Source organism: Gymnodraco acuticeps, unplaced genomic scaffold, assembly GCF_902827175.1.
Source record: "Gymnodraco acuticeps unplaced genomic scaffold, fGymAcu1.1, whole genome shotgun sequence".
NCBI classification, from domain to species: Eukaryota; Metazoa; Chordata; class Actinopteri; order Perciformes; family Bathydraconidae; genus Gymnodraco; species Gymnodraco acuticeps.
Window position 1 is genome coordinate 4,105,384 of NW_022991064.1, and position 21,873 is coordinate 4,127,256.

The 21,873-nt window shown below is 42.2% G+C and overlaps 2 protein-coding genes across 3 annotated transcripts; one reads left to right on the plus strand and one right to left on the minus strand.

Annotated features, from left to right (window-relative positions):
• Window positions 1–488: 488 nt before the first annotated feature.
• On the minus strand, window positions 489–4,264 carry zbtb8b (zinc finger and BTB domain containing 8B). Of its 2 annotated transcripts, none has more exons than XM_034236673.1 (5): window positions 4,148–4,261; window positions 3,424–3,618; window positions 2,154–3,045; window positions 1,795–1,973; window positions 489–1,181 (listed from the first exon to the last, which is right to left on the minus strand). In XM_034236673.1, the coding sequence occupies exons 2-5, from the start codon at window positions 3,595–3,597 to the stop codon at window positions 870–872; spliced, it is 1,557 nt and encodes a 518-aa protein (XP_034092564.1). In that variant the 5' UTR covers window positions 3,598–3,618; window positions 4,148–4,261; the 3' UTR covers window positions 489–869. The 2 variants fall into 2 exon arrangements, with proteins under 2 accessions (XP_034092564.1, XP_034092565.1); XM_034236674.1 differs by having other exon boundaries at window positions 870–1,181; window positions 3,424–3,615; window positions 4,148–4,264.
• Window positions 4,265–17,110: 12,846 nt separating this feature from the next.
• heyl (hes related family bHLH transcription factor with YRPW motif like) lies at window positions 17,111–21,347 on the plus strand. The gene is made up of 5 exons (XM_034236713.1): window positions 17,111–17,590; window positions 19,581–19,647; window positions 19,737–19,820; window positions 19,924–20,005; window positions 20,238–21,347. Exons 1-5 carry the CDS (start codon window positions 17,511–17,513, stop codon window positions 20,939–20,941), a joined length of 1,017 nt encoding a protein of 338 aa, XP_034092604.1. The 5' UTR covers window positions 17,111–17,510; the 3' UTR covers window positions 20,942–21,347.
• The last annotated feature ends 526 nt before the right edge of the window (window positions 21,348–21,873 follow it).

The following is a 21,873-nucleotide window of genomic DNA, read 5'->3' on the forward strand; positions in this document are numbered from 1 at the left end:
AGTGTTGTACTTGTAAAAAAAAGTGTTGTACTTGTAAAAAAAGTTGTGTAGGCCTACTTGTAAAACCTATGCTGAATTTGTCTCTGAAACATGATTAATTAGAAAAATATTATGTGTTTGATAGATACGTTTTTTCTTTGCAAAACTAAATGCATTAGTTAGTAGATGGTGTTATGTATTTTCAAACCACATTGTGTTTGTTAGTGAATCATGAGGCATTTGTAAAACCTGTTTAGTTTGTTTGTGGAGTTATGGCAGGAGATTAGCTCCATACATTTCACTTCCGAATCCGCAGCCCGTGGAGAGAAACTGCGCCTGTTTTTATCATTTGCATTACACCTGAATGCTGTTGTGGGAAGGACAGAACTGTCAGTGTATCCGCCCTCTGGTGGTGCTGTACAACATCCTACTTAAACATGACTCAATACTGTTATGCAAATTGTGCAATTACCTTAAATAATGCATTAACCGTTCAATTGAAATCTTTATACATTTTAGAGAAGTCCGTTTTCTTTATTAATGCAAAAACGCCTTTGATTTCAATGACCAATTTCAAGGATTTCTGAATACTTTATACTTTTCAACCACTAGATGACACCAAATGGCAACTTTGTGCCAATTTTGCAGCAGGGAAATGTTCATAAAGCCAATGACAAGATAACGAAATATTTACGCATAGAAAAGCTAATGAAAAGGGACCAAATGTATCCACATGGCCCCGATATAATCACAACTCAAACTTATTTTCATGACCTGCAATCTCACTACAGAAGAAATAAATAAGGCCATATTAAATTCATACTGTAACATCTACAGTATGGTCACAGTCGAGCAGTTAAAGGAATGTTTTTTTCTCCCGGTGCAGTGGGCTACAGATTCACTGTGTCACCTACACCAGTGCAGACAGCCAGCTGCCTTTCAAGAATCTGTTTCTCCACCAAGTCCTCCACTCTGCCAACCTCCACCTCATCTACGTCGTCCATAAAACTGGACCAATCTGGACCCCCGTCTGCACGCTCCATGGGCTCTGATTGGCCGGGGTGAGCAGAGTCATCGTGTGTGGTGGTCACACAGTTGCAGCTGTCACAGAGGCCGAAGCGCCGGAGCCCAGAAGAAACACTCGATCCAGTGAAGGTTCGCCTGCAGCTCTTACAGGACACTGGCCAGTAGTGTCTGTGGACCTGTTGATGGTCAGCACAATGAGATACATCATTATATAAGCAACCCCAATTTATAGATTATAGGTGAAGAACATCAACAAAAGGGACAAAAATATTTACTGTCCTCGTTATGCTTTCTTCTCTGCACACAGGTAGCAGGGAACGAGACAGATTTCAACAGCACTAACAACAAAATTAAGAGTGAGCTAATTACTGCATATAAATAACTGTCAGCAATTACTGGCTTTGAGAGGGTTTTTAACGTCAATTAAATTCTATCAACTACAACCGAGACAAAATAAAACAATCAATCTACAACGAGAGGACATATATTTGCAACCATCCCATTTCTAAATTGATTAAAAAGAAAATTCATGTAACCACTGACTCTGCTAAAATAATAATAACTCAATTTTTCAAACTAATTTCAATGTGTCGGTGTCATTTCTGAAAGCTGCAAAAAGACTAGAGAAAAGAGCTTACTACTTAACAGAAAGTTGATGACTGAATGGCATTTAGTAGTTGTATAATTCCTACTACCTCATCAAGAAGTCTACATATCAAAAGCAGGTTAAGTGTCCCAACACATTCAAATCATATTGATTTGTATCTTGCAGTCACACTGAGTTCTTACACTGAGGGCATGGCTGCGAAGGTGCTCCTGTCTTGTGAACCTCTTGCCACACATGGGACAGGGGAAGGGTCTCTCTCCTGTGTGGCAGCGGATGTGTCTCTTCATGATTCCTTTCTGCTTGGCAGTGTACGGACAGAATGGGCACTTGTGGAGTTTGACTGGCACTACCAAACCATCACCTGCAGGGAGAGCAAGAGGGCAACAGGTCAGATTAACCTCAGTAGGACAGCACTGCAAATTGTGTATCCTTACATATGGATTGTTACATGTTTCTGTTACGTCAGTGTAATTAACAGTATGTAAAAAATGAGGTTCGCAACCCAATCTCTACCATTCGCACCAGTTTAGATTGATCTTACCTGTGTCCTCTCCAAGCCAATCAGACTGGATCTCCATGATAGATGACCCCACAAACCCTAAACTTTCGTCCATTCTGCATCCTCCAGTGCTGCTACCCATTCCTTGGGTAAAACGCTTCCCCCCTCTCTCCCGCTGAGGACTTTGGCCTTCCCCTCTGGCCAGCATCTCCATGAGCTGCCTGGCATTATAGGAGGGGCTGTATCCTGAAGGGGAGCGTTCATTGGAGGGAGAGGCAGGAAGTAGTCTGCTATTATGAGGGTTATGGAGAGAGTGCCCGGGATATGACGACAGGTCTTTGGAGTCAGGGGACTCCATAAGATCCTCATCGGGGTCGTACTCTATCTTAGGGTTCACTAACTCAGGGGTCAAAGCAGATGATGAAGAAGATGAGAGGTTAGACTGATCCATTTGTCTTTTCTGTCCTTCATTAACAGGTGCAAATTCTTCCCTAGAGTGGTAGTCCATGTCTCTGTTGGGGCCAGGAGTTGTGTTGACAGGGATAGACAAGGGGGTTCTAGCTGAGGTCCCAGACTCTGTTCCTCTATCCGAATCTGCAGCCTGAGAATGAGGCTCCCCAGTCCTTGCTCCACTGGAGGTGGTCGCAGCAGGAGTGCCGCTGTCTACAGGACCCGGCCCCCCATCCTGGGTCTGCTTCTCCTTCTCTGCGCTGCTCTCCTTCTCCTTGTTGCATATTTCCAAAGATGAGCGGATGTAGCCCTTACAGAAGTTGACCAGATCGGTCATCTGCAGGTAGCTGCCGGCTGACATCACCTCAATCACATTGCTTCTGTTCAGGGCCAAGCGGCCAGAGTAGAGGAAGTCCAGGATGATAGAGAAGGCATCGGCTGTCACAATGTCCAACGATGCTGTGCTGCAGCGCTGTCCACTATCCTGAAAAGAGATGTATTGAAAAGTTTAAGACAGTATTTCTTTAATTACTTGACAATACACATGTTGCTGTTGAACTAGACTTTGAGCCAGGTTTCCTGTTAGACACAGTTTTATGATTTAGAAAGAGAAGCCGTGCAATTATTTTGGCTAGATTTATTTAACAGATGTCATTTCAGATTAAAGTGTATTTATACTGGATGGCCCATTTTGATAAGATCAGCAATGTATGGGACACAACAACTATGGGGAATCAGTTGTCACATTAACATACAAGACCCTAAACCACATTACATTTGTTTCTAAAAAAAGACATGCCAAAACTCTCACTGTTTCCTTGAAATTAAATCATTGGTAAGCACTGATACAATCCAGTCATACCTGCAGATAGTGAACCAGAAGAGCCCGGAAATAGCCGCTTCCAGCAAACAACACATTGCGATGAGCTTTGAAGACGCGGCCTTCAACAAGGATGCTGCAGTCACAGAAGAAATCCCTCTTACGCTGCTCATTGAGCTCGAACAGCAGTTTGGGCATGTAGCAGGGCACCTCCATGTCTCACCTCAATGAGCCCTGCTAGGGAGAGGGGAGAGATGGGGAATCATTTAAGGGTGTGTCACTTTAAAAAGAGGAAACAACAAAAGGCAAAATTGAGTTTTTGGTTTTTTAACATTAGAATATAAACTAATTTCATTTGTATTATCTTTTGGAATAATTGACCAGAAATGTCATGTTTATTTCTTCATTCTGTTAGATAATACACATATGTTAATTGTACAGTACTGACTCAAAATGGGTTAAATGGAAAGGGGGAAACATTCACCAATGAGTTCACTTGATGCTAAAACGCATTGTTTACACATGTTCACTTACCTACGTGTTACACCCCATATAAAACAAAGCCTGCACATACCCACGTTTGAAATAGGAAATACAAAGAGAACATTCAAGTAGCTCTATACTTTTGTTTGCTTATAAGCTATCTTGTGATGCTAGCACAGACTAGCCAGTTGTTGATACTTTATACTAAAATGAAGGACTTTCAACACCGATTGAAGCATGAAAACACACAGTGGAATACACATATATAACATAACGCTCTCACCTTTGTAATTACGCGACCGAAGTTTCAAAAACCTTTATAATAACACTGAAATATTGATTAGCAAGGTATAGCATCGTTCATTGTCCTGTCCATAGGAACTTCCGGTTTCAAGAGTCGGTGACGTTTCACATTCAACCAATCAGTGGCCGAGGGAGGCGCGGCCCATTCAGCCCGTTTGTAAGATTACTTTTTATATCGTCCTTTTTTCTCTTTCTCTCTCTCTATTCTCTATTTTATACACCAACAAACACTGCAATCAAAAGGTTTCACGTCTGTTTCAGGAAAGTAAATATAAATATATATATACTTTATTCTTCATACAATATATAAACAATTTAAAATGTATCACTAGTTGACGATGTGATAAAATGAAAAGCCACAAATGTAACACAACATTTTTTACAGTTTTATGTTTGAGTAAATGGATCAACATATATATATATATATCCTTTATTTAACCATGCATGGTAAAATAACTCATTGAGACTAAAATCTCTTTTCCAAAAGTGACCTGGCCAAGAAGGGCAGCATGAACAAAGTTACAGATAAAACACAAACAATACAGGCAGACAAATACAGCTGTAAAACACAAATAAAATGGCACATTAGCCCGTCAATATGCAAAATAAAAGAAACTATTAAAAATCATAAAAAACTCACATCTACCAATGGTGTCGTGTTCTCTGTCCTGTTAAGATGGACCTGAATTCCCCCAAGGTGATCAAATTTGATGGTTTCAGCTCCTTCTGTACATTATTCCAAGCATATTTAAAAGCTGTTTTACCCAGTTCTGTTCTTACTTTAGGAACCAGCATCTGAATAAAATCTTGGGAGCGCAGCCCATATAGACGTTCTCTTTTACACATAAATGTGCACATGTAAGAGGGAACAAGCCCAAGCAGAGATTTATAAATAAAACCCAACCAGTGGGAAAGTCTGCGAGCAGACAAAGATGGCCAATTAGCAGCAGCATATAAAGTGCAATGGTGTACCCGATATCCACATCCAGTAATAAAACGTAAGGCACAATGGTACACAGTATCCAAACTCTTTAGGCACTGTATTTTTTCTTTTAATGTTTATTTTATTAGCTTTTCTTTTTAATGACTGATTTTAAATGCCTTTTTCTTAATGTCTTTCATTTTTTGTAAAGCACTTTGAATTCCCTTGTGTTGCCTTGCCTTGCCTTGGTCAGAGGCATTCATATAAAGCAGATCACCATAATCCAATACAGGTAAAAACGTTACAGAGATCAAATGTTTCCTTGTCTGAAAGGAGAAACAGGATTTGTTTCTATAAAAGAAACCTCATTTTATTTTTAGCTTGGAGACAACATTTTCCGTGTGTAACTTGAAAGACAAGTTCTGGTCAATAATAAAACCCAGATATTTGTAAGTAGTGACCCTTTCAATATAAGTCCCTTGAATATGTGACGATGATTTGTGACAATAACATGTTTTTTTCATGCAGTTTAATTTCGATGACAGTTCAGTTATGTCTGCCTTTCCCCTTTGCAAAAACTAATTGATAGTGATGATGATAATGATGATGGTGATGATGATGGGGATGATGTTGTGCAGAAGAACCTCAAAGTGTCACCCTCCCTCTCATGCCGAGCCCAGCATGCCGCTGCACAGCCTGCCCACATTGTCTGCTCAGGAATACTTGTTTATTTGCTTTCCATTTTGGAGAGAAAATAATTCCCCTTTTTTATTTTCGGACATAGCGAGAGTAAACAAGTAGTTCCTTCAGCGCTGCGCCACACCCTCTCAGCACAATCCACAGCTCTTAGAAGTGTTTTTTTACACTGATGGGTGCCAACCAAGCAAGTTATTTGTTTCAGATATTTTCCCATGGCAAACAGGGCGAATACAAAGGCTTCGTGGTGGCCTGGAGAAACCACGGGGTAGGCGTACATGAGCCTCCATACTTACCCGCTTTTGAAAATGAGATTTATGGCACCTCGTAAAAGTTCTATTCATGCTTATAAGCACTAAATATAAACTAGTATAAAACAGCAGGGATCGACTCAGTCCTTGTAAACCTGACCTGACAGAGCGTTGGTCGGGCTGAAGGCAGGCCAGTCGCCTCTTGACCCAGCGGCCCAACCCTCACACGAGGCTGAAATTAACTCTGAGGTAGCCCTGGACGCTGACCTTCATCTTGCTCTGACTCAGGGAAACACAAGGCCTTTGTTTTGATCATTTGTTGACATATGGGCAGGAAACTCCCTCTCCACAGAACTTTTACAGCCAAGCGCTCACACTGACGTTTCTACAATACCGCCATATCTGTGTGTCGGTTTAATGCTGGTTTACACCCATCAAGCCCTTAGGAACAAATAATATTCATGATTTATGATTGGGTTTTGGCTTACGCCTATGATTATGATGGCAGATGATTTACTGTTTGAAGCCCAGACTAAAAAGTAAATAGATGCAGCGATGAATGTTATGTAAGGCTGCATCCAGGTTTGAGACCTCACTCATTGTGTGTGTTAGCCACTGCGAGACCCACGGCTGGCACAGAGGGCTCCAGCAGCACCCCTCTGGGTCCCTGTGGTCTGGGCCTCAGCACATAACAGCCACTTAGGCCGGCATTTTCCCAGGCTGAGACAACACACCACGGTGGCAGCGCGAGCCACAGAGAGGGCCTGATTAAAGAGTAGGGACAATGGAGGGAGAGAGACCGTGGTGGCATTTTCCATCTCTGCCGCTGTCTCCTGGGGGGACCAAGTATGTGCCGTGAAACGTTTGAATTATCCCAGAATCTCTGGAATTCAGACAGAGGCACCGCGGAGAGGACCCTCGACCGGGGATCAAAGAGCTTTGAGAGGGGTGCGGTGGACTGGTGGTGAAGTCGAGTACATAGGGAAGAATGAGTGTGTGTGTGTGTGTGTGTGTGTGTGTGTGTGTGTGTGTGTGTGTGTGTGTGTGTGTGTGTGTGTGTGTGTGTGTGTGTGTGTGTGTTTCGAAAAATGGACTTGAAAAAGATAAAGATGATGTTTGAATTTGAATCATATTTTCTTTTATGGCGACATGTTTTTTTTCAAAAGCCATGTTTGACTTCTGAGGATGCAGTGATCATTAAGCAATGAAATATAGGCACGTGGTGTGTGTGTGTGTGTGTGTGTGTGTGTGTGTGTGTGTGTGTGTGTGTGTGTGTGTGTGTGTGTGTGTGTGTGTGTGTGTGTGTGTGTGTGTGTGTGTGTGTGTTGCTGTCCTTTTATCCCTCTTGGGATCAGATAATGCAATCATATGGGAGTCTAATACAGCGGGCGCCCCTCTTTAGTTTAAAGACGCCACTCTCCTCTGTGGTGGCAGAGGGAAAGGAAGGGAACAGTGTGAGGGGGAAACCTCGTCCTTCTCTTTCTGTATTTCTCTCTCTGTAATTATCACTTAATGTTCTCCGGTGATCTGGAGACGTCTGTCTCTCGCTTTGTCCTTTCTTCCCTCGCTGGAGAGGAAATGTATCACAGTCTGAAATAAATCTGCCAGCCTTTTTATTATTGTAAATTTAGCAGCAGAACAGAGTAGTAAATGGAGCCGTCCTAGACCACATGCTTCCGGTAGAGAGCCTCAGTGCTGGCTGTCTCTGCCACAGCCAAGTCTAAAGATCAAAGCCTGCCGTACTATATACAGTTAGTCGTCCTCAAGCGTTGACCTCAAGCAAGTTTTCATGTCTCAGAAAGACAGCGTGTGTTTGGCTCGAGCCACATGCACAGTTTAGGGAATTAGTTCACAACACAAGTATGCCTTTCAGCAAGGCCTTTCTGCAGGAACATCTGTTGTGTGTGCTTTTCTGACTGTGTCGAGCTCATGTCTATCGATATATCTTTGCGCTGTACGTCAAGTTTTGTCATGGCATTGTGTTGAGTTTGTTTGATGGCATTCGTGTTTATATAAAAAGTAAATGTAAAAAACGGTGGTCTGGAAAGTTGCATCATGGCATTCAACAAGAATAATTAGCATCACATTTGATCTGATTTGTGATGCCCAACCAGTGGTTTTAAAGAAAACTCAACTAATTAAATCAACTAAACTTCTAATTTGATGCAAACAATACATCCACATATTTGTGTTAAATAGGAAAATAGATAGCCAAATAAACCAAGTAAAGTGAATTGCATCTCTGCAGCAATGACAACTAAAATGGGAAAACTATTCATCATGTATCATCTCCTAATCTTAGTGGATTGTAACATTTTGGTCATGAAATTAATCTGTAAAGGCTCGACTTCAAAATAAAAAACAGACTTAAATGTTTTTAGTCTAGCTGATAGGCGGAAATGCCTTTTGCTTCTGAAGCAGTTGTTGATTACAAGCCCGTTAAAAGAAGTGAGTCAACAGTCAACAACGGTATAAAGCAGTCAACACCATCCACAAGAGGTCCTTGGGCGTACAATCATAAATGAGCACAAACAATTATGAGGCTGGTGGCGGGTCCAGTATGTGAGATTAACTGCAGAAGTGCCTGACGAGATCATTAGCAAAAAGTAACAATAAAACAGTTGAAATAGCAAGCTTAAGGTGTTGAGTAAACTGTTAACAGTCTTACAGTTAAATAGTGCTAAAATAGCTGGCTTCAAATGTATACATATAGTCCAGTCGTAATAATAATATATTAAATTTGTATAGCGCCTTTCAAGAGACCCAAGGCCGCTTTACATGGTGAACAAACAAACAAACAAACAAAAGGGGCAAATAATAAAATAAAACATTTAACATTTAAACATTTAATAAAGTAAAACATTTAATAAATAGCAGTAGGAGTGGAAGCAGGGGGACTGTGATGGGTTAGGGGTCAAAGGCCATGGTGAACAGGTGAACTTGTAGAATTAATAGATGATGAAAAGTATTTATTTGAAGTTAATTATCTGTACAGTGGTAGGTAGTAGAAAACAAGCAAAGACCTATCATGCTATTTTTAGGCAATAGCATAGGTCTCAGATATATAAATAATTATAAAAAAATGTCTATGAAGTGTTTTGCTCAAAATACCAAACAGATCACCCATTCTAGCCATGCCTCATATCCCTCTATTTCACTTCCTGTTTCAAAAGTGCTGATTTGGGGTATAAAGCTTTTTTTTTTAAAAAGGGCGCTGAGCTCATGCAGGAGATGCTACCGGCAGATTCTGCGCTGATGAAACACCATATCATGGATTATCAAGGATTATTTCTGAAACAGTATGGAGCTCAAAGGCTTTCTCTCGTGCCGGTTATACCACAAGGTGAGTTCCTTTTTATTTCCTGCATCTTCACACACATGCTCTCCAGTACAGGTTAGCTCTGAGTGTTAGCGATGCTAATGTAAACACCGACCATATTACGTCCAAAACAGTCGGGCATTGTTTCTGATAGCAACGTTTCTGATAGGGCCGTGGGTGTAAAGCCAGCCTACATTTCCGATATTACGTCATATCGGACGCAAATCTGGATCAGCTCCGTTGTAGCCCCGTTTTTAGAGATTTGGGTACGGAGGGAAAGAGAGAGGGTTTCATTTTCTGACGCTGCGTGAGTTCCCTGACACACCGGGGACACATCTTTATGTATAAAAGACATCAAAAAGTGCATTTAGCACGATAGGTCCCCTTTAAGACATTCACAAGAACAGATTTGAAACATGGTGGTGCTGATGAAGAGGTGCTTGAGCTCATCTGACAGGGTGTTGGATGTACATCAGACAAGTGTTTCCTTCCAATACACTAAGACACACTATATTAGGCTATTGTATTGTATAGTGTTGCAGTATATAAATTAGCTGACCTATAAATCCATTAGTTTTACAGAGCAATGCATAATTAGTTAGGCAAGATTAAATGTTGGCAGTACTGATTCCCAAGATTTGAGATAATCAGAGAAAAGCAAACTAAAGAAATATAAATATATTTACTTGGAGAAACAAATATCCTCTTCGATCATAATAAACTGCCTCCTTTATAATAAACAAGTGCTTCTTTGATAATGAGGAAATGTGTATGAAGGGGGGTTTGTTAAAAATACACAAATGATCGAAATAAAACCTGCAAGTTATTGTAAGCAAGCATTAAACCCTTGCACACATTTTCCCTGATGCAGGTTACCCAGTGGAAAGGGCCTTAGGAAGTTTCTTGCCGACAGTATCTACTAAAATGTGCTTTGCATTAAGTAAAGGAAGGATCATCGTGACCTGAGTGTGCCGTTTTCTACATCTATTAAGTCCTAATAAAAGGCTGATTGGCCAAGAAGAGAAGTAAATAATTCTGCTCTCAGTTCTTAATTAAGAGCCAACAGGTGATCTAAAAGAACCTCCAATCAACTCGAACAAATCGTGACATTCAGCTCAAATTAATTGGGTAAAGGGAAATAACAAGTAGCCTACCTTTGAATGAAGGACACAGTGCTTCCATTATTTCAGTTTTAGTAATGTTCATGATATTCATCAAGACCAATAAAAGCCCTACAAACTCCCTCAGGATGTTTGTCATTACCCTCATCCCCCCTCCATCAAAGTCTCCCTCTCTTTCCCCCGCACACTCACTGTAATCCCCTTCTTGGAACGCTAAAAATTACCCAGCAGCGCGGTGGCGGCAGGTTTTTATGCTGGTTTTTAGGGGTTTATGCCTGCTCTTCTGAGCTGCCGTCGGAGCGAGGTGTCGGCTGGACGCCTCCCTGATAAAGCCGTAATCTGAGGTGTAAAGTTATAGGAGGGATTTATGAAAGTGTGAGGCTGTCAGGGATCTGCAGCCAAGGGGGGGCGTAAAACAGGGATGGAGCACCATCTCCAGGGTTTATGGCTCTTTATGAGCTCTTCTGAGCCCACCTTGTGTCCAATTAATACAAATAGAGCCTTGAATTTAAAACAGACAAGGGAACAGATGCAAATGTTTCCTGAATACATCCTTTCCATGTACTTCTCAACTCATTCTGTAAAGTGTTTACACTGAAAGACATTTTTCTTTAGGCCCTGAGGCAAAAATAGAAAGCTGATAGAAGAATTAAGCAGCATGACGCCGTGCAATAAAAATTAGTCTCCTCCATATACTTGAATGATAGTCAGCTTCCAAGTCAAAACGCCTGGGCAAAACTAGTTTTACAACGGCTAATATTAGCCCAGTTTTAAAAGCCCCGGTCATCAAATGAGGCAGTTGCAGGCATGGTTGAAGGGACACAGCGGATTAGCCTTGAACTCTTTCATTTTTCACTTTCCCCCCTTTTTCTCCTCCTCTTTCTCTGCGACTCGTAACAGATTGCGTCCTGTGTGTGATGTGGCGGAGGAGTGCAGTCAGAATGAACTGATTACGGACGAGGGCCGGCGTGCCTTTGAGTCATGGCACAGAACGACATTCTTCAAGCACTTAAAAATAGTAACCGTTGGCTTTTTTTCAGGTTTGTTTTTCTCATTGGGAGGACTTTGGGGCATCCTCTGCTGGCTTTTTTAGAGACTGGAATCATAACCAGATACTTCTTCAAACCCCCTTCCCTCCCTGTGTCTTTCATTCTGTTATTGGGGGTTTGTTTAATCTTGTGAAGAAAATTGGCTTAGCGTGGGAAAGGCAGAATTCTTTTGGGGATAGGTTTTGTTGTTTTAGGGTTGTGCGCATTGTTGTAGTTTTTTTTTTTGCGCAGCGAGGAAAAAGGGCCAGTTTGTGCCAAAACCTCACGAAGTAAAGATAAAAAGGATCTGAGTGAGAGGGAGGCCGCAACACCACGACAAAGATATGGGCTGTCCGAGCAAAGAGCTTTACAAATGACGATCTCCAGGGTAAAGAAGGGGGGAGAAAACATAAGGGAAGAAGGGAGTGGGAGAGGAAGGGGGAGGAAAAGAGAAGAAACAAATGTGGATGGATTGGTAAGAGGAGGAGGAGGAGGAAGATGGGTATTGGGGGGAAATAACGCAGTGAGGAGGGAGGGGGAGTAGATGAGAGGGGAAACATTCCCCCTTGCCCACATTAGAGACATAAAAAAGAAAACAAACAGAAAAACATGTCTGACATAAAGAGGCTGGTTTCCGCGGCGACAGCACAATGGCTGCCTGTGGCTCTCGGGGCCCTCGCCGTCCCGTCTGGGGTCCCGGCACCAGCGAAAGTCACCGCAGTCACAGGGCCCATCAGCGTGTGTGTGTGTGTGTGTGAGTAAAACATGAATGTCATCACAGGCCTAGTGCTGTGGGAACCGCCATGAAAGGGACCCCACTCGGAAGCCACAAAAGTCCCTTTCTGCTTCTTCTCCTCGGCTTTTAGAATCTTTATTTATCTGTGTGTAGGGGAGCCGGATGAGGAGGGAGGACTCTCTCTCTCTCTGTGTTGTCTCTATATGTCTCTCGCTCTCTGACAGGCAGCATGACCCAGCGCTGCAGCCATCCTGCCCTCTTGACACCTTAAATCACAACATACCAACGGTGTCTAACGCTTTCTCTCTGGAAGTTTATTCATAGCTTATATCAGCCCAATCAGATCATTAAAAACACCATGCAGCATTTGGCGGACCCAATGTGGCGTTCCCAGGAATGCCTCTTATATCCAGGTTATTCCGCAGGCAGGCAGTGCCACAGGGCCCAGGCATTCCTTATGTGTCTGAAGGGGCAAATAATTCCCTCATGGGTCCGACCCAGACGGTGCCAAGCTGCTCCGGTGCCAGTTCCCATGCCAATCCAAATCTTGACCCCAGTGACTGCTTGCCCAGACACAGGCTGGCTACCATGAGGGCCTCAAACCAATAAGAAACCTACAGATTATGGGGGGTTAGTGTATGTCAATAGCACTTGCATACAGCTGGGCACCATGCAGCGCCCCTTTGACCACAATTGGCCTTTTATAAATTCTCAGCAGGGGTTCAAGACAGTGTGCAAACATTTCCTTTTGACTAATGCTATTTGATCAAATCCGAGGAGTTATTTGAGGATTTAGAAGTACTTTAAAGTTATGAAAAACAAACAAACAACAAAACTAAGGGCACTTGGAGATAACCCACGCCAAGGCTGCTTCCATAAGTGAAAATAATAAGTACCATGATTAGGAGCAACTCCAACATTTCTCAACTCTTCTGCCAAGTTTCTGCCAGTAGTTTTTCCATAACCCTGCTGAAACACAACACAACATATAAACAAACCAATTAACCAAACCGAAGACCTAACCTCCTTGGTTTTAAACAGCATTTAAATGAATATCTAAATCAAAGACGAGCAACAATTGTTAAAGACAAACAATCCAATGGCTCGACATCAAGGCTTTGCTCATAAATGTATGTCATTTTTGTATTTCCTCTTCCATCATCATAAACTGGCTGATGATTTAACTCAAATCCAGCAGATTAATGCAGGAAATAAAACTATAACATGGTCTAAAAACAAAGTGATTTGATTGCAACCCTGTGTGTGTGCCTTCATTCATTAAACGTGAAATATTACAAAACTGGTTTATTAAAAAGATCATTTAGGGTCTCAATAAAAGAGTGGGATACTCTGTTAGATCAAGCTTTTGAGAAATACAATTCTCGGTCTCTTGGAATCTTTTTGATATTCAATGGCTTTTATTATATTTCCCTTTTAACTATTATCTTGCGTGTCCTTTCGCATGAGACTTGCTACATTTGCGGAAAAATATGTTGTGGAGAGTTGGTTTTCTGTTGCTGAGTACTGTACACATAATCAAAGTCACCCACGCATTGAGACATATCTGACCATTGATTTAGTTTGACGTGAATGCAGAGGGAGAAGTCAGACACACAATATCCCGCTGAGCTGGTTCCATCTCACAGCCTTTCAAACAATAGCAATAGTCATGCATCAGAGGCAATAATTGCAGCTGAGTGTTTGTGCCTTATAAATTGTGGGTATGCACTGTCCACATTCGTGTGAAGGGGTTGCATGTGTGTGTGCTTGTATAGGAATCAGTTGTGTGTTGTGTCCCTGAGCGAGTGAGCGTTCACACGTTCATGTTGAAGTTGCGTATGAGAGCGTGTGTGTGCAAATTGTAAAAGTATGAGCTTGTTAATTTCAATAAAGGACGCTGCCTTGTTGTGGTTTGGAAGGATGGGAGGGAGGGGACTTGAAGTGGCCGACCAGGATCGCCAGAAATCTCCCAGAATGCCATCCCACCATCCAGTGCCAGCTCTCTCTCTCTCCCCCTTTAAGTTTCTCTCCATCACACACCCTCACCATGAAACTATTTTCATAATTATTAACTCATTCATCTCCTTAATTACTTTCCACTGTGCGTGTTTGTTTAATGCAACTTGCCTCATCGTCCTGGAACAACTGGGGAGTGTAGAAATGATGAGTGAAACCAGAGCGATTTCATTTAGAAAAAACAACAACAAAGAAGCAGAGCGATGGTGATACAGAGGAAAGTTGTTCTTTGAAGAGAAAACTGGGTGGGTGGGTGATAAAAAACAAGTAAAGGGAAAAGACTGAAGCCTGACTTCATAGATGTCTCTTTTGTTTTGGACTCTTTCTTCCCTGTGTTCTGATGCAGAAATGAGATCCAGATCTGAATTAAGGAATGATGGGTAATGAAAGGATATGTAGAGCGGGGGTTGTTTGAATAAAAGCAGAGAAAAAGGGATACTTTTTTCTCTTTTGCTCCTGACTCATAACCACCGCACTTTAAGCCCCCTGGTGATGGTCCCACTGATTACTGACACTTGGATATTACAAACACACGCACATGTTTTATATTACTTTATCCGTATGAGTTCAGGATCAACACTCAACTAATACAAGAGGAAAACAAAGATGTGAAAATACGCGCTAATATTTTAAAGAGACAAAGAAACATCTGGAGTAATAGAAATGAAATATACCTGTGTTTCTATACAAGGCTTCTTGCTACTTCCAGGACCTACAAAAGTGCATACAAAAATACATGTTCAAAACACACACACACATCTTGTGCATTGTAGTATGTTTAAACTAACACACCCTTCCAGTCTGCCTGGCAGGAAGAGACACACTCAGCTGGGCATTGTGTGAAGGAGGCATGCCACTTGGCCTCTCTCCGTCTTTCACATGCACACACACATGCACACACCACTGGGTCAGTCAGGCATCGCTCCTGACAACGGGCGCCTGGGCCTCGTGTTTCCATGGCAATCTGTACCAGCAATCTTCCCACGGTGGCAGCGGAACCGAGCGCTAAGTAACCGTATGTGTGTGAGTGTGTGGGGGAGTGTGTGTGTGTGTGTGAGCGTACAGAGAGCGCTATCTTGTCCAATGAAGAGCCCAGATGTTCAGACACTCACTAGGATGATTCCTCTCTTGACCCCTCAGTACCTGCCCTCTTGCACACACTGACACACACACGTTTGGAAGAAATTAGGTCTATAAATCTCCATCTGAGCTCAACAAAAAGTTAGAAAGATGTCTTACTGTGAGGATTTCCGAAAACACACTGCCAAATCTGTGTCTAAAGTCATCTTTTCATCGTAATGATATTATTCTGTGATTCCCAACCAAGAGAAGCTTCTTTTGTACAATTGAAATATAACGCAGTATGTAATGCTAGTTGCAATTGTTAGTTAAAAGTAATGCAAATAAAGATGGAAAAGCTAACATCAAATGTTACGTTAACAAATAAACAGTTGTTATATTGTAATTTAAAGGTAGCTAAAAAATAAACAACCAGTGTGAGATTTAGAACGTTTTATTGGGAAAACAATTATATATAATATATAAAGCTGGGTTTTAATAATAGATCATCTTTTCAAACAAAAACATTTTTGTTAATTTTTTTTGCTGTTAATTCATATTCATATCTACTATCTAGGAAGCATGTCCTTTATACGCGGCCTTAGAGATGGCCTTTTGGCTTTTTTTTTACGCTACCTGAAGGCCACCATACCTTTACTACACGCTTGAAAAACGAGAGGTGATTGAGGCAATATTCAAGTCGTTGCAATCTGCCGCCAAATCATGCACATTGGTCTTTTGATGCATTAGAAGTAGGCTGAAAGTAATCTATAAACAGTTGAAATAGTTAGCTAAAATAAGCATGCAATTTAAATGGTTAACTGTTAATGCATCCAGTTGAAACATTAAACAAAATTGGAATACATGTTTAAACAGTAGCTAAAAGTAATAAGCAAACCAGTGGAAATAGTATCTAAACAAAATGGATAAACTGTTATAATAGCTGGATAATATGATTAAAATGTCTAGCTTCTGTCCCTTAAAGTACAATATGTAAACATGATGGTGGCAAAAATGTGAAAGGCAAACTGTACCTTAACAAAAAAAGTGTTTTTGTTGTAGCAAATTCACTTTTATGTAAATAAATAATGCTCGGACAACAGATTAAGTGGTAGCTCATCTGACAGGACTGTAGGGGTACGCCTGACTGTTTTGAAAACTGATTTGACGTTTTACTATTAACACATTATAACAATATGAAGTATGTTTTATAGTGTAGACAGGAAATATGTGTATCCTTCTTTTCTTTTCTTCATACTGTGGTTCTTTGCTGATCACTGACAGATGCCTAAAGGTCATCGCGTGTTATCCATCTTTGTATAACTGCAGTCATGTTTTATAAATCTCTGCTGTGTTTCTCTCTCACTCCCACCACCAAAACGCTGCTCAATGACTCCATTCTCTGAGTCACCTGTGTAATTGTGTGAGAGTGGAGCTTCATGCACTGTCACACACTCCCCTGCGAATGATGGAGTGGTTTCACAGTGCATAATTCCCACACTCCTCACCTCTCTTATTCCCTCCCTCCCGCTGCCATTGTTCTACGCAGCAGTGTAATGAAAGGAGCAGAAATAGAAAAGAAAGGATAGAGAGAGAGAAGGAAGGAAGGAAGGAGAGCAGGAGAAGATTGGAGGCTAATTGACTGAGGATGACTGAGCAAAGGGGTGGAAAGATGGGGCCTGGGGGGGAAGGGAGGGTGACAAGCTGGGGAAGGCCAGATTAAAGGGAGGGAGGAGGGACAGGGAGAAGAGGCGGGGGAGCAGAAACTGGCAATCCTGCCCCAGCTGCCAAAGTCCTATTTTGTCATTGGGTGGCTGTGACAGAGAGAGAGGCAGCCAAGAGAGAAATAACACAGAGGGAGCGAGAGTCATGATTGGATGCCAGTGACAGAGTAGAGAGACCAAAGCAGCTTGTGAATTTTCGCAGTTGTCATGGGCCCTCGGGGGTCGAACAAGTGGCTCCGCTGACTCACAGAGGAAAAGGACAGAAGACACGTGAAGAAAACAACAAAAAAACTAAACCAAGTGACAAGAAGTAACTAAGGACAACAAGGCTTTTATAAGTAACAGCGCAAGAGAAAGTGAGAGTGAGGGGCACACAGGGTGAGAGCTATACGCCTTCAGTGCCTCCACGCAGCAGAGAGCGGCCGACAGGATCCCCCAAATCCCTCCGTCCATCCGTCATCCAGCTCAGACATGAAGAGACCTCACGACTACAGCTCCCCGGACTCGGACACAGACGAGTTCATTGACCCGGGACAAGAAGACGGCTTTTGGTGAGCATCCTCCAAACACACCTGCAGGGTCCAAACATATGACCTCACACTTTAAAGGAAAATTGCATAATGAGGATATTAGTATCAAAATACAAATCTGCTCAAAGCATATTGGCATTTTGAAACTTAGATGCTGCCATGCATAATATTGCAGAGTTAAAAGTTAAAAAAAGAGACAGGAACATTTTTAGTTTTTAAGTCTCAGAAACTGATTTTGTTTATAAACCAATTCATTGACAAAAAAAATATTCCTACTCTACTGTTTTTATGCATTCACTATTTTCTGACAGATGTAATAAACGAGTTTTACACACCTTTGAACAAAGTTGAGCTGTCAGTTAAAAGTTAAAACTTTAGGCCTCTTGCATCAAATGCCTGATATATTCAATGAAATATAAATTAATTGCATTTCCCTTCAAAATGAAACAGTGTCATGTCTGATCCTTTTTATTCCCATGTCAGTAAAAGTTTGGTAGTCGTCATTGCACGCATGACATGCATTACAATACGTATAGGCCTGTCATGTCTGAACTGCGGAAACGGCTTGAATAAGAATTTCCTGTATGACACTGTATGATTGGAAATAAATGCATTTAATTTAGGAATCATCTTTCCATCAAAGTAATTTTTTAAAGTCTTGTGAGTGAAGATTTACTTTTTCCATCAAATATGTTTTAATTAATATCTTATTGTTGCTGACTGTGATGTAGAAATATTCGATTTGTATACATTTCCAGTTCAATATATATATATATATATATATATATTAATATAACAAATTAAAACTGAACTTTAAAATTAACACAAAAGCTAGAGAGAGAGACAATCGCACATCACATTTTAAATCATAAGAATATTTGAGGCCCACTTTGTGTGAGCTTTTAATTTGTTTTTATAAAACTTCCATTTATTTAAATATAAAAAATATAGATTTCTGAGGGACTAAAGGACAATTTATTTACAGTTTTATTGAGGTTATTATTTGACATATAGTATTCTTGTGTCTCAAAATAAATAATAGTTTGATAATATCATTAAATATATAAAGTAAGACAATTTCCAAAAATGCAAATTAGAAAGTAAAATACTTATTATTTAATTTGCAAAACATATGTTTAAATGCAAATATTACTTCTACACCAAGATGTATAACTCAAAACTATATATATAACTTTATACAGCGTCTTGAAAAATGTCTGAGTAATTAAAATGACTCCCGACATTACACGTCATTTATAGGCACATTTAAAAAAAGAAATCCTCGTCTTTTAATGTGGATTAAAAGGAACATCCATCAGTATATATAGAAAACACATTCCAAGCAACACTGGTAACATCACAGACATCCAGCCAGCCAGTACCACTAAAGACGGTTTGGATAAATCAAATTGTCATGTGACATGCAAACAGAAGACAGTGCCGTCTTTTCAAGTCAGCCCATCAAAGGTAAACCTAAATAAAAACACACAGCTAAATTGGCAGCCTTCATGTTAAAATCTAATAGAAACGCAGTAAGTCTTTGATGAGGCAGTTTGAAGCAAACTCCAAGCTGTCAGCGACTCTCAGGCCTGCAAGATGAAGCACACAAACAAACACGATCCATATTGAGAGACTGTACTCTGAGAAACTCAGATCCGCACGCTGGAGCCCCATGCGAGCGAAAGCATCGCCCCGAGGCTATATAATCATCTTTCTAAAAGTGCTTTTGCTCAGATGGAAAGGAGAACAGCATGTCATTTCACTGAGACTAATGTTCAGAAACGCATCAAACCAAAAACAATTTCGTCTTCCCTCCTCTCCCGGGCACTCCTCTGCTCAACTGTGCCCAAAAAACTAATTCGATTGTAGGGAGCTGATGTGCAATCCCGCCTCTGTGTCATATTAAGCAGGGTAATACTAACAATATGCAGGAGAATCAAAGTGAACTCTCTCAGCCAATACCATCTCTCCATTTCCCTCATCCCTGTTTTTCTCTATCTCCATGGTACAGCCCAGTCACCGGGTCCATGTCTCCTGGTAGCGCCTCGCAGATCATGGCCCGAAAGAAGAGACGAGGGGTGAGTGGATTACGGCCTTGGATCTTAATCTTTTGAGTCCTGTCATTTAGTTTGGCCCTGACAGTCTCTCTGCTCTTCTTGTTGTGTAGGTCATAGAGAAGAGGCGCAGAGACCGGATCAACCACAGCCTGTCGGAGCTCAGGAGGCTGGTGCCCAGTGCTTTTGAGAAACAGGTGACTGCTCATAAATCAAATGTTCTTTAAACAATTCAAGAAAAAATAACCAGCTAAATAAAATCTGCTGCAACTTGGTAACATGTTGTTCATTTCCATGCAGGGTTCATCGAAGCTGGAGAAGGCAGAAATCCTGCAGATGACCGTGGACCACCTCAAACTCCTGCACGCCATGGGAGGAAAAGGTGAGATTTCTGAGTTTGTTGCTTCTTCTTTTGTCTTTTGGAATATGGACACGAAAGGCCCTTTGGAATAATGCTGGAAAATATGTAAAACCAATTCCAAGTAAAATTATTTATTGTACCCTTTTTGGAAAAGAGAAAGCACACAGTAGATTCATTATGGTTGCCATGACTAACTGTATTCCATTACTCCATTCCATGTTAGTCAATATATGACATCTCCTTTCTTTCTAAGGTTACTTCGATGCGAGGGCCCTGGCAGTGGACTACAGGACCTTGGGCTTCAGGGAGTGTGTTGGGGAGGTGGTGCGGTACCTCAGCTCCCTGGACGGGGAGTCCCCAGACCCTATAGGAGCGCGCCTGGTCTCCCACCTTTCCCACTGTGCGAGTGAGCTCGACCCCCTCCTCATGCAGTCACCGCCAGCCGCCGCCTTGCCCTTTCCACCTTGGCCTTTCGCGTCCTTCCCTCAGATCTCTGCCGCCTCACCGGTCTCCTCCTCTTCACCGTTCCCCAGCGGGCGGAGGGACATGGCGCTGCTGGGGAGCTACCCGTCGCACGCCTCCCTGCGCCTCGGCCCCCTGGCTGGCTGCCATCCGGGCGTTCCCCAGCTCCATGCCCCCTCCGCCCTGGCCACCATCCACAGGTTGCCCTCCCTGGCAGCCTCTGCTTCCATGGCCCCCTCTGCTTCCATGGCCCCCTCCAGACCGACCCAGCGTTCCCCTCACAGCGCCACCAGGGCCTCGCCTCTTCCCCTCCCCACCCCTTCCTCTTCCTCTCCTTCTACCCCCTCCTCTACTTCTACTTCTTCATCTTCTGCTCCAATGCAGGTCTCTTTCAGGCCCTTCGCACCTCTGGGGTCTCCTACAGCCCAGCGCAGGGGCTTGAGCGGACCGGCCAAGTCGGGCCAGGGGTGGGGGACTGAGATCGGAGCTTTCTGAGGGTCTGGTTTCCAAATGAACTCTGGACATGGAGCTATCCATGTTCACCACGTAGCAAATAGGAACCCGTCGGAGAAAGATGACTCAACCTTTGATGATTGTCTCTGCCCTTGAGGGACTCTAAAAGCCATATGAGACTGTGGGTGGAGTTTCAGATAATCACAAACAATCATATATAATGAAAATGAAGGAATGTGAAAGAAGATTTGAATAAATTCCTGTTTATGATCATGCTTGACGAATGCACGGTGTCTAACAGAGCCATATATAACGCTCAACAGAGTGACGTTGAGTTTTTACTGATGAACTGTGATATGTGTTGTTTCCCCAAATCATTTATACATTTGATAATGTTTTCCAAGAATGTTTGACAAAATCTCTATAAAGACTAAGTGCCTTTACCTTTGTTCATGTATTTCTCTGCGTGTTTTTTCAACTTTAAACAAATGGCCACATGCAGCTTCACACGATCTGCTATGCAATGGTTGAAAGCTACATGTCTGCAAACACTGCTTGCATGTTCTCCAGCCGTAACCCCATCTGTATCTACGCTGTCTCCAGTGATGGCTGATGGGAGCTGTGGTCTTGTGGCTGCAGAGGATAAACATGGTGGGAGCTGGTGATGTTTTTGGGATGCCGCGGCGAGGCAAACAGACCCATCAATGTGCCCTCTAATTGGCAGTCCCCTGTAATTAACTTTACCCTCATATCAGTCTATGTATCTTCCTCTACTCTGCTGTCTCCCTGCCATTCTTTCTCTCCAATCCTGTGGTTCACCAGCGGATATCTCCTCTCTCCGATTGTCTGCGCCACTGTCTCCTCAACAATGGACAGACAGTGAAGGAGAGGGCGAGAGGGAGGATGGAGAGACTGAGCGAAGGGGAAAACAAAAGGGAAAAGATCTGAAGGGCTGCGGTTGGGTGACTGATTTG